Source organism: Falco biarmicus, chromosome 1 (assembly GCF_023638135.1).
Source record: "Falco biarmicus isolate bFalBia1 chromosome 1, bFalBia1.pri, whole genome shotgun sequence".
Taxonomy (NCBI): Eukaryota; Metazoa; Chordata; class Aves; order Falconiformes; family Falconidae; genus Falco; species Falco biarmicus.
Genome location: NC_079288.1, coordinates 122456896 through 122469935, shown reverse-complemented (window position 1 = coordinate 122469935; position 13040 = coordinate 122456896). Strand labels below are relative to the sequence as shown.

General features: G+C 39.3%; 1 protein-coding gene across 2 annotated transcripts in view; it reads left to right on the top strand.

The window, feature by feature from the left end:
- SNX25 (sorting nexin 25) overlaps positions 1–12842 on the top strand; it is an 88111-nt gene extending 75269 nt beyond the window's left edge. For both annotated transcript variants that reach the window (XM_056326058.1, XM_056326060.1), the window contains 8 exons: positions 267–407; positions 991–1104; positions 1580–1744; positions 6665–6782; positions 7971–8037; positions 9640–9821; positions 11312–11412; positions 12004–12842. In XM_056326058.1, the coding sequence (XP_056182033.1) occupies positions 267–407; positions 991–1104; positions 1580–1744; positions 6665–6782; positions 7971–8037; positions 9640–9821; positions 11312–11412; positions 12004–12078 (963 nt within the window). In that variant the 3' untranslated portion in view covers positions 12079–12842. The remainder of the gene's footprint in view (positions 1–266; positions 408–990; positions 1105–1579; positions 1745–6664; positions 6783–7970; positions 8038–9639; positions 9822–11311; positions 11413–12003) is intronic.
- The last annotated feature ends 198 nt before the right edge of the window (positions 12843–13040 follow it).

Below are 13040 nucleotides of genomic sequence, written 5' to 3'. Positions count from 1 at the left end.
AGGGATATTTGATTGCTGATGGACAGCATTGCAAAGCCATATGTAAAGTATACTAGTGGTTAGCTGGAGGCCTGATTCAGGACTGACAGCATTTTGGGTAAAGTTTAGTTCATTAAGGGTACTGCTCCATGTGTAGCCTTCAAACCACAAGAGAAGCGTTGGACTGATGACAACTGAATTTGCAAGCCAACCCGTCTGGCAGCCCAAATGTTCCACTGTTTGCTTTCAAAGTGGTATACCTTACCTTTTGGTTCCTTTCCCACAAGGTTTTAGAAGAGAATGGAGAACAAGTGCCCTGTTACTCTGTCATGGTGAGTTTACAAGAAGTTGGTGGAGCTGAAACTAAGAACTGGAGTGTTCCTCGGAAGCTCAGTGAGTTTCAGAACCTACACCGGAAACTCAGTGAGGTACGAATCTTGGTTAGGGGAGATTGCTAAAATTTGTCAGAATGATGTTTGGAGAGGGGAAAACCAGATAAAAATTTCATACTGCTAGTTCTTATACCAGCCTTTTGGCTTTTAGCCTTTCAGAGCTAGTTTTCCATCTGCCTGTTTCTGGCCTCTGCCAGATGCTTATAAAACCTGTTTATAATTTTTTTTTGGGGGGGGCTTAATAATGAATGTTTTAGTGAACTAACCTGATGTCAAAATGGTATATGTGCTGCACAGTCATGCAAGAGCCTGCTTTAAATACCAGATTTTGTCTCTGGCTTCCAGGGGAGTGTTAGAAATGACAGCTTCTGGGGACAGAGGTGGTTTCCTTTTACAGTGCTTGAACCTGTCTGCTGCTAAGGGATAGATAACGGTGGTGGTGTGAAGAGAGAGGGTTTAGCTATGTTGGCCCATGGCGAGTAAGGGAGGATTTGTTTCGGGGTGCTGAGAGGGGTATGGAAGGGAGATGAGAGTACAAAGGAGTCTTTTCATTTCCATTCTGAACCATCTGTGTTTTCAGCACATGCATATTAAGTGAGCTCTCCTTTCTCATCCGCAGTGTTTTCCATCATTAAAGAAAGTTCAGTTGCCTTCCCTCAGCAAGCTGCCCTTCAAATCTGTAGACCAGAAATTCATGGAGAAATCCAAGAACCAGCTAAATAACTTTCTCCAGGTAAGAAAGCAAAGACAAAACCAACAGATATCTAAACAGGAGAACTGAGTGGATGTGTTCTCTCTGTTGTTTAAAGAGAGAGCCTAAAACAAATGGATCAGATGTAAGGTTTGATGCTAAAAATGTCAAAGTTGTCTAAAATGCTTGAAGTTGAGATGAGTTTGGCCGGTAGTGACTATTTCTCTAGTAGTAAGTTAATTTAAACTTTGATTGATTAAGAAATACTAATAATGAATCCTGTAATTGCCACTTAACTACAACACTTCACAACATATTCCATAGAAATGAGAACCTTTTTTTTTTTTTTTTTTTCTGGCTTCTTGAAGTATCTTTGTGAGACATGGATATTTTTTTTCCCTCGCTCTACATCTGATCCATGTCTTAATCAGTTTTATTGGATGGCCTGATACGTGTTGTTCCTTAACAAGAAATATTTAATTGATACGTTGTTTCTGTCATTATTTTTCTTTCATAGAAATTGCTCTCTGATGAAAGACTCTGCCAGAGTGAAGCACTTTACGCCTTCTTGAGCCCTTCCCCAGAGCATCTCAAAGTTATTGATGTGCAAGGAAAGAAGTCCTCTTTTTCACTCTCCTCATTTCTGGAACGACTTCCTGGTGATTTGTTTTCTCATCAGGAGGTAAGTGATAGAAAAGTAATCTTCCCAAATGTAATTACTTACCCAAAATGAGCAGGGAGAACTCTTAATATAATGCATTTGAATGGCAGGTAATATTGGAAGGCATTTCCAAAGGTAATTTTAAATTTACTGTAAGTGAACAAAGAGTCAGAAATAAGAGCTGTCTGTGAATTTAAAAGGTATTTATTAATTAAATAAATGGATAAAAATTGATAAATTTATATGAAAATTTGATAGATATATATAGGCAAATGTGTAATCTATCACAAACTAATTGTAGTCCTGTGGTATTATCTTTTTTTTTTTTTTTTTAAGCAGAATTTCCCACTTTTTGTGCTCCTGATACGCATATTTCAGAGGGTTTTTGACAGGTGAAGGTAACTGCTCTTAGGAAGCTTCTCTGGCAGGGAACAGCTGTGTGTCCGTAATTTCTGGACAACTTCTGAAGCAAAGCTAATTTTGACAAAGAACTGTGGCAAACAGCACAAGCTCACTGCAGATACAGGTGGGAGCCCATGTGGGCAAACCTGTTGGAGGATTGGGTACTAAGCCATAAAAAAACATTGTCCTTCAAAATAGATAAGTGACCGAAATAGCTCATTGGCTAAAATTGACCGTAATTTTTCCGTGGCACTCTATTCTCTGTGGTTCACGTAGCAGATAGGCAAACCAAGGGGCTGTTTCTATTCCCCCTTTTAGTTATACATTATATGAAATAATTCTTTTCTTACATGCTGTAGTTGTCTGCAGTGGGTGGGCCTTCTGCAGGATAAATGGAGTTTGGGGACCTCGTACAGTTCTAGCCTGTTAATAGACAAAAAGGTGGTTTTGCATCTCTTGGGAATAAGAAAATCCTATGTTTTCATTTTCAAAACTGTACTGTATTTGCACCTAGATTGCTGAATACACATATCTCATTTCAGAGTAATAAATATAAAGAAAGCTTTAATTTTTACACCTTGATAGAAGTACTGCAGCTCTAAAAAGAAAAGTGCATTCACTAAAATGACTGTTGGGTGGAGGTAGCATAAAAGCACAGAAGCGTGAAGCTATTTGTATTTCACTATTTAATTGAAAAACATCCTCAGGAAGAAAACCAGACTGCATGTAGATTGTATTACGTGAGTGTGTAGGAGGAGATAGTTAGGAAATATGAGAGAAGGAAAGGGAGTTTGTGAAGGGTATGAGAAAGGAGAGGAAACAAACAAATGAAGCAAGCATACGGAAAAACCGAAGGAAGCAGAGCAAAAAAATGCCCAGAGAATGTGGCAACAGAGAAGTTAGAACATAACTTCTTCCTCGGTTTAAATTGAATACTACTTCTTGCTTGTTACTCATGGGACTAGGAGCTCAATTTTCACTAGACTTATGCCAGGCACTGTGCAAATCTAGACAAAGACTGTCCCACTCTCTATCTACCTTCCACCTCCTCTCCCCTCCTTCCCTAAGCTTAAACACATAAGATGAGACAACAAAAATACAGATGGAATATAAGAAACTGTTAAACCTTCTGAATCAGTAAGGCAAACGTTTGTCCTAGTTTAAAAATAATGATGAAATTAAATGGAGGGAGGAGAATTGGGAGGGTGTCTGGGATCAGCTCTGCTTTTTGTTGGACACCCTTGTCTTTCAGTGTGAGCTTTAGATCAGCTCAGTCCTGCCCAGTGATAGCATTTTGGATAGTTTACCGAAGCAGTTAAAGTAGAGTTAAATCATTTGATACAGGGTCATTAAGGAAATTGTTAAACCACACGCTACAAATCTGTTACACTTGCATTCTCTCTGTAACTAAGAATTCCTGCTTTCATTTGTATTTTGGACTTTGTATGAGAAGATCCTCTTCTACAGCCCTCTTTGCTTTTTATGTCATCTCACATTTTTCAAATATGTGTTAGAACAACAGTATTAGCTCTTGAGTGCTGTTTTCAGGATTAGGTGCACCAATTTCAGATCTCACATATATATATATACACGGCTCCTTGGACAGGGTTAGCTTTAGAACACGTTTCTTAGCTCTGAAGACCAAAACCAAATCAGGAAAAAATGCGGTTGATATCACCTAGAGGAAGGGCTCTTAGGTTTATGAAGTGCTAGTGGATAGAAAATGCACTATGGTGTAAGAATTTACAATTTCCATTCCATTGGGATCAATGATGGGGATACACTGAACAGCAGAAAAAAAGAGCAGAGACTTCAAAGATCATCGTGTTTACCCTCCTGCTCTAAGCAGACTCAACAGTACCAGGAAAACTCTTGGTACGGGTTTGTTTAACATTTTTAAACCTCTGGTAACTGATGTTCTCTGAGCAAGGCAGCATATCTCAGTTCTCAGCTCTCTTAGTGGTTAGAAACATTTTCTTACCATCTTAACCTAAATCTCCCTTCAGCCAGCTAGCTCTTGTCCTGTCTGCAGCAAACGCAAGAAGTTTGGGTTAGGATCATCTCAGTTACCAGAAGTTACTACTTTCCTTTTTTCTTTTCTTCTTTTATTTCTTAGACTAAGCAGCCCCAATTTCTCCTAGTTTTTGTTAGATTGTGTTTTCTTTGGTTCTTATGATTTTGCTCTGGACTTAACTGATTAACCATATTTTTCTTGGAAATGTGGTGACTAAAACTTGAAACAAGATGCTTTCCCTGGATTTTCCTATTCAATGTATGAAAGTAATTTTTATACCTGTATGTGTATGTATGTTATGCAGTGTTCATGCTTAAACTTCATGATACTACATTTGCCTTTTCCACAGCAGTATGGCCCTGTAGCATTTTCTGTAGTATTATCGATATCAATTGGTTTGTTTCTTGCATTTACACAGTAAGTTATTGTTGCTTTGCATCTGTCTTTATCAAACTGCATCCTGTGGGCTCAACTACAAATTGAGTAAGCTTACCTGAAAATTCAGTAAGCTTATTCTCTGTTCTGTTGCCTAAGTGCTTAATGAAGATACAGAATGATGTCTACTATGAAAAATCAAATAAAACTCAATTTCTTGAATAATCAAAATGATGAAGGTCAACAAGAAGCTAGTTGACCAAAGGAAGATAGTGAACGGGACTAGAGTTTTACTCTAGACTGTGTCCCCGGAGAAAACTCTGTTCATCTTCAGTGAATTAATGTGCTTGTGTGGTAAGATGGGTAATGATTTGTGGTTTCCTTGCGTGGCATTTCTTGTCAGATCGGTGTGGCTTTTTGTTCCCTGCCCTCGGTCACAGCTTAGCCTAACATTAGGAGAAAGCTTTAAAAGCTGGGGCCACATCAAGCTGTGGGAGTCAGTAAACAAGGGCGTCTGCATGGATGTTTACAGTGCACTTCACTGCTGTGGGTTTTTTTCTTTTTTTTCTGGTTATGAGGAAAGAAGCAGCGCTAGTGAAAATGCTAAATGTGACAAAGGAAGTGAAGAGTACAGGATATATAAGTGTTGGAATATGCAATGCTATGGAGTTAGTATTTTATATAGTACTATGCAGTGCCATGCCTGGAGAAGATTCAGGGGCTGGAAATGTACCTGAAGTCAATGATGGGATTTTGAGAGTGGGAGGAAGAAGTAAGACAAACTGATGTACAGCTGAGACAGTGTAGGGTACTCGGTATAGCAGGGTTCAAATGACAGGCAAGGGATGACGGAAAAATCATGACCATAAGAACAAGGCCAAGAAAGGCCCCAAAATACTGCAAGCGAAATAAGCTGTGAAGCAGGTTTTGCAGACTAGATGATGAGGGGAGGGGGGGGTAGCGGGAAGGCAGTATTAGATGATGGAATGATAAGGAAGAGATGATAGATTTCTTTGAAAACCAGAAGAAAGGAAGTTTTTTCTGCATTCTGACCATTCCTGAACCAGAGACTGGGGCATTGCACCAACTTCAGTGGCGGTCAGGTCTATCACAGAGGCTTTGCTCTAGGCATAAGCAGGCAGGGAAAGATCCAGGAAAGCAAAGGGATGTGCTGGCTGCCATTAGTAATGGTAGGTGGTGTAGTCCTGATGCTGAAGCAGATCTTCATGACACTGAGAAAGAACCTGACGTCTGCTCTCCATTCTTGAATAAATGGTACTGCCAAAACTGCGGTGGTTCAATCCATTCTTCTCTTGTGAGTCGATTTTGAATAAGTCTGCTCCCTTCAGTACCCTCAGTTTGGGTATCCTCAGACTTGGGTCACTAAGTATTGCCATATTATGTTTCTGCCTGGGACTGATACTCATGAACGGTTGTTGTCTTTGCAGTGGCCAGTTCCTCTTCTGCTGCTGGGTTTGATTCCTGGCTTACTGCAAGGACAACTTGCTGGTGCCTGATCCCACTGAGTGGCTTCAGCTGTGCAGAGCACTGTCTGTTCTCCAGGGGAGCCAGCTATCTGCTGCTTCCTGTGCAGTAACCAGATCCTTGCCCTTTCTTCCTAGCTGCTTGCATTCCGAACAGCTCCAGCTGGCTGGCTCCCCATCCTGGATGTCCTTCATGGGCGTTGTGTCAGAGGAGGCTTTGCAATCACAATGGCTCTGAGTGCCATCTTCTCCTTACATCACCTGCTTCCTAGCAGCACATGGCTCCCATATTAACAGCTTTCACTTCTCCAGCTAGTGTTGACAAGTCAGTATAGGCAGTGGACCCTGCAAATCTGAGCAAATCCACCCAACACTGAGATGCTTACTGGGGCAAGAGTGCAGGTGGAAGATACAGCAGTGGTGATGACTCCAGCGGTGCAGAGTGTCCTCATCACTCTTGTCCAGTGGGAAGTGCAATCCCTTTTCAGACTCCCTGATGAGGTTCCTGTTTGCCAGATCTTGCCAGCAGCAGAGTTGTTGGTTCTAACGCCTTTTCTTGGGAGGGCTGGCTGTGCTCCTTCTCCAGGGCATGGTAGTAGCTAAATCCATTCTGGAAGAGGGATGGGGAACTGCAGTGCATTGCCCATACTGTGTCTCTCTTCCTAGGAAGAAACAGAAGAAGATAGTGACCTGTCGGACTACGGAGAGGAGGTGGATGGGAAGAGGGACTCTCTTGCTGAACCATGTTTCATGCTTATTGGAGAGATTTTTGAGCTGCGAGGAAGTAAGCTGTAAACCTGCTTATTTGCTAGTGGAATCTGTTGACCAAGAAATCTGGGCCACTTTGTAATTCAGATTTTCCTGCTGTTCCCGTAAGCGGAAATGTTCTTGCAATCTATATAGCCGGTTTGTCTGGAACAGAGCTGTTTTTAAGTACAGAATTTTGGAGCTTTCATTCAATAGTGAAATTCCAGTATAACGTGGCAGTAAAAATGTAACTGGGAGGGGAGAGCATTTGTGTTCGATATTCTTAAGTTTTTCATTTAAAAAAGTAAATCTGGAAAAACCAGAAAAGTAAAAGCACATTTTCTGTTAACAGGCTACATGTTAGAATGTATGAATTATGAGGAAGATGGCTTCATTACAGAACATGTCACTGACAAAGCAACGTAATTTTCATGTCCGTTTTAAGTGTATATGCATTTTAGTTCTAAGTCTTGTACAATGAAGAAGATGGCTAGAATTGTGGCATTTTTCAGTACCACATTTCTTTTCCTCCTTTACATAACTGAATGATGATAATAAAGAAAACTGGTTTTGTTTATATTTGAATTGCAGGCACACTTGACACCCTGTAAAATTATTTACAGGGTAACTGTTAGAAAAATGCAGCACCTTCCAAAAATGGCAGATGTATCTGCCAAATATAGACTTTCTTGTGCTGATGGTGAACAGCATGAAAGAAAGATTAACCAGTAATTACTAGGAAGCGCTCACATTTGTTCCCTTTATTTGTAATGAAAAGCTAACTGCTTGGCTTATTTGAGTGAAAATGTTTTCAGAATTTTAATGCTGCTGCTGTGTGTATGTTATACTAGTAGGTATGAAAGTGGTGTGAATCTTGAGTTTTCTTTTTTCTAGTATAAAAAGGGTTATAGGTAGTTGTATGGCTCAAGAAACTTGAAATAAATACAAGTTTACAGTACTAACTACAAATACATGTTATAGAATGTTTATGTAACCTTCAGGACTTAAAAACTATACAGCAAACAGTACAGGGAAAACAATCAAGAAAAATGAGACCCATGTACAATTAGTGAAATCTTAGAAAGGATTGTAACAGATGTGTTTACTGTAGGGGTAGGCTGTTGGGTTTTGGGGGAGGGGATGGGGGACGGTTTTGGACATGATCATGGGTTCCCCAATTATTAACCCCTTGATCTTTATTTTCTGTCATTTTTCATTGTTCTAGTGTTCAAGTGGGTCAGAAAAACATTAATTGCACTAGTACAAGTCACTTTTGGAAGAACTATCAACAAGTAAGTAGCTATTGGTTTAAGTGTACCTGCATCATTGTCCTGTGAAAAAAGGGTTGAGAGCAGAATTGTTTAACAAAAAAAAAATTGGAAAAACAAAATCTGGACATTGTTGCATTTGATAATCTGCATTTGTTTCCCACAGCTCAGTTTACAAATACGTTGATTAGAGAAGACACAGGTGAATTTTCTTCCTTCTTTTTTTTCCCCTTACACAGGGTTTTGCTTTTGGAAGAACACAATATTTCATGGGAGATGGACATAGAAAAAGAGATTTTTCTTTCTTGTTAGTGAAGCAGCATTGCATATATATACACGTATATAAAATGGCTTGCTATCCTGTTTTTCTGAATGGGCTGGCACTGAATGGCTTTTGATAGTTTGTGCTTTATCTCAGTGGCATGAAGATTTTTTTGCCAGATCTGAAACTGATTTCAAGTCGAATACATACTTCTCTAAAGTGACTGAAATAATGTTTTATGCATTATGAGAACAATTAATTCATAACATGAAACATGTACACATGTAACAGTGATGTGTTTTCATGAAGGCGTTTTTTGTATCATTTGAAGACAAATCTGCCAAGTGAAGCCTGATTGAGGCTCTGAAGTAAGTGTGTGTGTCTGTGCACACTCTTCATGTTGAAAGATACATCGTTGGTCAGAAAAATTGTGGAAAAGTACCCTACCAGCAGAACAGGCTCTTCTTTTGTCCAGTCAGTGACTAAATTTGCACATGCCAGCATGGCTTTTAAAACCTCTCGTGTGTTATGCAGCAGTAAATTGGACTGGTCTCTGGTGGTGTCCGTTCACTGAGTTTTAAATTGATTGGTTCATTTGTTTACGTGCTGCTGATAACTAGCATGAAAGACATCTGAGAGAGGACAGAGAGAGTGTGTGTGTGTGAGCGTAGCATGCATGTAGAGTTGGTGTATAACTTTTTGCGTGCTGGTTGAATTTCTACCAAATTTCTACCAAAAAAAGATCTTGATTCTAAGGGTTTTGACTGTACTGTGGCACAGTTAGGCAGTACTGCTTGGAGCCTGCTGTACTGCCTCAGACTCTTTTTGCTACAGAAGGCTACAGTGAGTGCCTGCAGCCACAGGATGAGGCTGCTATCTCCATTTGTAATCCCTTTACTAACGTGCTGTTGCTATCTGTGAGGGAGCTTACTGTGCTTTTATCAAAACTTCATCTGTTTCTATCCCAATAGGCATGTCTGTGCATGCAGCTAGCTTGGAGTTTGCTACAGTTACGTAGCTGAATTTTATGTCTTTTTCCAGAGAGGCCTTTGTAGTGCCCATCCTTGAAATGCAGTTTCAATGTACATTTCAATGTAGTACTTGTAATCCACAAACATATATTACAAATTACATTGAAATGTAGCCTCCTCTATATCTTGGTCAGGTTTCTGGAGTGACCTAGGTCCTAGAATACCCAGAGCTGAACATGACTTGTTGTGATGCTGTTGAAATTAGCTCAGGTAAATTGGGATAATTACATGAAAATGAGCATTGCTTCCACTACTTTCAGGAGTAAAAAAAAATAAACCTGCATAAAACATGAAAGACTAGCTCTGATGTGCTCCCTTTGCACTTCTTTACAGGCAAATCCGTGACACTGTGCACTGGATGTTCAGTGAACCGATGCTTGTTTACTACATTGGTGTGTTTCGAGATGCTTTTTGGCCAAATGGAAAGTTAGCACCACCACCCAGAGCCAAGAGTGACGAACAAAAGCAAGAGACAAAACAGAGAGCACAGCAAAAACTACTTGAAAACATTCCAGGTGAGATCACTTTCATTCTGCTTAATCACGGATTTAATAACTAGTAAGGAAGATGTTTAATCAAGTACTGTTTTGCTGCATTTTAGATTTTTACTGTAGAGCTGTAAATCATGGTTATTTACATAAATAAGGATAATTCTGGCCTTTCCTGTCTGGTAAAAGATGGATTCAGGTATTATCGGTGGATGCAAAGTCCAGTATCACTGTACCTCTGTCTGCATCTAGTATTCATCAAGGAACTGAAGTTAAGGGAAGACTCTGCTGGTTCTCTCTGTGCAAATAGCAGGGGCTTCTGCTACCTGGAACTGCTCGACAAATAGGGAGGGTGGCATCCCCCCAATTACTACTTTCACTTTCATTTCAAAATCGAAGAGGGAAGTCTACCCACACTGTCAGTGTTGTGTGTTGCTGTCTGTTTCTTATAAGAGGTTTCAAGGCACGAAATGCTAGGGAGGGTTCTAGATTGAGTGGGGTTTCCAGTACTGTCCTTTGCCTGCCCTTACCTCCCAAGCCCAGGCAGCTTCCTCGTCAGCGTGCACATTTCTGGAGCACCATTCTGAGATGCTCTATCCCATCCCATTCACAGGAGTCCAGTTACAAAATTCTGACTCTTCAGAAGTCACATAAACCCAAAGGCGCCTAACTGTGAAGAACCCAAATCATTCCCTTTAGCCATGGGAAATGCACGTAAACATAGGTTGAATGCTTTTTGTCTCCCCTCCGTCCAAAAGAATGTACTTTAATGAGCTATTTTATGGCTTCACTGAGATATCTCATACACCCTCTTGCATTAGCTTGTTTAATCAACTTTTTCTGCAAAAATACTGGCAGGTATGCATGTAAAATAGTCATCATTTGATGTGTAAGCAGCCCTCCATTTACTCGGTTATATACCCACCTACTCAGCTAGTGGTGGCTTCTGGTTTTGTTTGTTTCCATGTTTGGAGAGGTATGTCAGGATATAGCTGCATGCACCTTAATTTAATGATGAAGCATCAGATCATCCTCTAATATAATCCAAAATATAAATAATTGACTTAGAATTCTCTTCTCTGCTTACTTGTGGGAAGTATTTTCTGTGAAGACTGAGAGGCAATTAAAGTGCTAAATCTATTTTAACCATTGTAGGAATTCTGTCTTTGTGACTGAAGGTGTATTTATTAGGGTGGTTTAATAATGTATGAGATTAGACATGAGTCTGAAAGGTAAACTACCTAAACATATACTATATATCATGTTGAAATACTTAAAATGTTATCATTGAAATGCATACACTATTATCTACCCTTATTCTCAAGTTACCCAAGTTCTCTTTTCAAGCTGTGACCTAAGTTATGCGTGATTTTTGTAAGACTGATGAGTGGGGACTAGGTATCTTGTAACCAAGAGCTGTGAAGTGCAGTGGTTTTGTTTCCTGTCCTTTACGGGTTAGCTGAGGGTTTTGCCTGGCGGGAATGAAACAATATAAGCTGAAGTAACATTTGTTGCAGATACTCTGCAGAGTCTTGTTGGACAGCAAAATGCGCGTCATGGTGTAGTGAAAGTGTTCAATGCACTGCAAGAAAGAAAGGCTAACAAGCATCTACTCTATGTGAGTAACCAGAAAAGTAACCTTTTAACTTTATAATCCTGTTAATTGCTGAGCTTTCATTAAAAAGCCTGGGGTGTATGTTTTTGCAGAGATCTATGTTGTACTATTGTTTCATATGCAAGTAATTGCTTTGTTATTAAAATAAGTCAGAAAAAACATACTTTTTTCCGTTATCTGACTAATCTTGAATAATGAAAACCTGTTTAAGCTTAAAAACAGTATTGCTTTTGTCTAAAAGAGATCCTCTGCCATGTCCAGCTTGCCTGACTTCATAAGGTGCCAAGTAATTTGTTCATACAGCTGAGAAAAATAAACATACCTTGGAGAATCCTGGGGAAGGAGAGCTCCAGGCCTAGCTCGCAGTTAGGAGACGATAGCTCTCCAGAAGTCCCACTGGTCTGCTCTTGGTTGGGAGTGGTTGGAGTATGCAGCTGGATCCAAGTGTATCAGACTTTCCCGCTCAGTCAGTCTCTTCTGGCTCATTTCCTGCAGCAGCCAGTCGCATAACGCAGCCTCAGCATGGGATAGAAACATGGCAGAAAAATTCTCATACGGCACCTGCACTCATCTTAATTCTTCTCTGTTTTTCAGGTTTTGCTGGAACTGCTGCTAACTGAACTGTGTCCTGAGCTAAGAGCTCATTTGGAGCAGCTTAATGCCACTTAGGTTTGAATCTGCACAATTGGACCACTAGCGAAATGTCTATGTCCAATAATAGACATGAAACTTATTTTCCTCTTTTCCATAGAGGGCTGAGGACTGATTATTTTTAGCATTTTTCTTTCCTCTTGAGTTTTTTGTGAAGTAAACAGACTTGAAAAGATCTGATGCTGTAGTAGGGTAGACAAAACAACGCTGTATAGTTGCCAGTTTTTATTTAAATTGTTCTATTTGACTACTCCTCTGTTTCAAATATAGATTAAAAAATAAACATTCATATAAGCTGAAAGAAAACAGAAAATATTTTAAACATTTATGAAAGGAAATTTTGCTTATAGTGGTAAACTAATGAATGTTGTACAGAGTTCTAATCTCCTCACTGAGGATTTGAGCATTCCTTTTTTTCTTGTGTATTGAAAAAGCCTTGTCGTGCAATACTACATGTAAAGCTATTGTGAAAATTTTATCAATTTTGTTTTTACCAAAGATTTCCCATAGTTTGAAGCATTTGTAAGCAATAAAATAACTGGATTGCAGTACTTGATAAGGAGGCTGTACTGATAACTAATGAATGAGTTTGACAGCATTAGTTTCGTAAGGAATATCTACATTACTTTGAAGTCTGTGTCGAAAATATGTATTGTAAACTGGTATGTCCTAACAGAATGCCTGTGTTAAATGTTAGTGCAGAGACTAGTGCTTATGAATTGCTTCTATGAATGATTAAGTACACATTTAATTAAACCATTCTAATAACTTCCCTGATATTACTCAGGGCTGTTTTATTCAAATATCCCGATTTCAAACAACTTTCAAATCTTTCCCTTATTTTATACAAGGAAAGAAAACTATATGTCTTCAGTGGGTTTTTTTAATTTATGTAAAAATATGTAAATATGGTCCTAATGCACATCTAAATAATTAAACATCATCAAAAATCCCTAGGTGACAGTCATTACTTTCTTTTA